At 29.2% G+C, this 1,557-nt stretch overlaps 2 protein-coding genes across 2 annotated transcripts in view; one reads left to right on the forward strand and one right to left on the reverse strand.

Annotated features, from left to right (window-relative positions):
- LOC108686085 overlaps positions 1 to 504 on the reverse strand; it is a 5,562-nt gene extending 5,058 nt beyond the window's left edge. Inside the window, exons 1-2 of the mRNA XM_018191165.1 lie at positions 470 to 504; positions 276 to 352 (exon numbers count right to left, since the gene is read on the reverse strand). Coding sequence (XP_018046654.1) covers positions 276 to 352; positions 470 to 504 — 112 coding nt within the window. The remainder of the gene's footprint in view (positions 1 to 275; positions 353 to 469) is intronic.
- A 58-nt stretch (positions 505 to 562) lies between these two features.
- The window catches only part of LOC108686086, a 3,916-nt gene continuing 2,921 nt past the window's right edge, over positions 563 to 1,557 (forward strand). The window contains exon 1 of the mRNA XM_018191166.1: positions 563 to 717. Coding sequence (XP_018046655.1) covers positions 563 to 717 — 155 coding nt within the window. The remainder of the gene's footprint in view (positions 718 to 1,557) is intronic.

Here is a 1,557-nt window from a genome sequence, read left to right on the forward strand (position 1 = left end):
TATTTATACACATTTATATGTGTTTACACACCACACACACACACACACACACACACACACACACACACACACACACACACACACACACACACATAACACATAAAAAATTTTTTACCGGGATAGGCTTTCTAAGCTTAAAATAATCTTTTTAAAAAAATAATACCATGATTTTTCACAATAATATCGAATTTCTTATATGTAAAAACTCATTTTTATAAAATGAATTTTAACATCAAAATTCAACAGTTTACAAAAACATTTTGAAATAGACTTACGCTCTTTTAAAAAATGTATAAGTATTTTCACCACATCCAAAGACTTCTGCGATATTATGTCGTCACCTCTTTCTTGCCTAAAGATTAAAGAATAAAAGGAAATGAATATTAAGAAATTGAAAAAGAAATAAGCAAACAATTCACTTAAAAATTAACGGATGTATACAGGAAGCGATTGATGCAACATAGAAAACATTTTTGTACTCAGCACCGTGTGTCCTCGCTGCATCCCTAACATGCGAGTTTATAAAGAATCGTCAGGATTTCTTTATTCGAATCTTTTAAGTATGTCGAGACAAATTTCTTCTTGTCGCTATTTGTTATTTTATTTGTCTGTGAGCGTAATCTTAGCTTGCGGATCGTTTCGAAGGATTCCTAAAGAAGCATCCTGCCCTTCATGTAGTCTAGATTGCCCAGAAGCCTTGACCGTTCAATTACCATGGTAAGAATATAATTTAAGGGTCGACAAGAGCCAACTTACGTATACCTTTTATAGATATAGATATAGATAATATGTATTATACATCCTCAGATAATAAGTTGATGTTATTTTGATGTTAAAATGTCAAATAACATCAGCTTGTTACGCATATCTGCACTACATCATATATTGTAGCATAGAATAAATAATATTTTGTCATGAAACTCTTTTTTACTTAGATATGTTTTACGAGTTACGAAGTCTGCTAAGAGCAAGATTTTGCCATTTTGTTCTTAAAAGTATTATATAATAATTAAAATAATCTGCTCCTTGCATGAGACGTGATGCACGTCTTCATACTGATATTTTCTCTCTTAGAAGTAGCATTGACCGTCATGAGATCTTTTCAGTTTCTCTTTTTATAAAACGAAAGCGTGTACAGAGTCGGATTTTGCAATTTAAGTTCTCAAAAAACATTATAATAAATAAAATTATCTACACCTCAATAAACTATATTTACAGTACAGATCGAGTAAGAAAATGAATTTTTATTTTAACTACTTTTTTTCAGCAAAGAAACTATATAAGCCGTGTAAGCCTTTAGATGACTTTCTTGATTACAAACATTGCAGTTTTTCTCAGTATTTTATATATTCATAATTTTAGCATAAAGAAATTGTCTCTGACAGAGATCTCTATAACTCTTGTCGATCCTTAAATCAAAATATATAAAAATTAGAAACTGCTAAATTTAAGAATTTCCAATCTGATTTAAATTTTCATGCATAATAAAAAAATTCAATCAAGCTAGAATGTGCCTCTAATTCCAAATAATATTAATATATTATTATATATATAATA

This window comes from Atta colombica, unplaced genomic scaffold (assembly GCF_001594045.1).
Source record: "Atta colombica isolate Treedump-2 unplaced genomic scaffold, Acol1.0 scaffold164, whole genome shotgun sequence".
Classification (NCBI taxonomy): domain Eukaryota; kingdom Metazoa; phylum Arthropoda; class Insecta; order Hymenoptera; family Formicidae; genus Atta; species Atta colombica.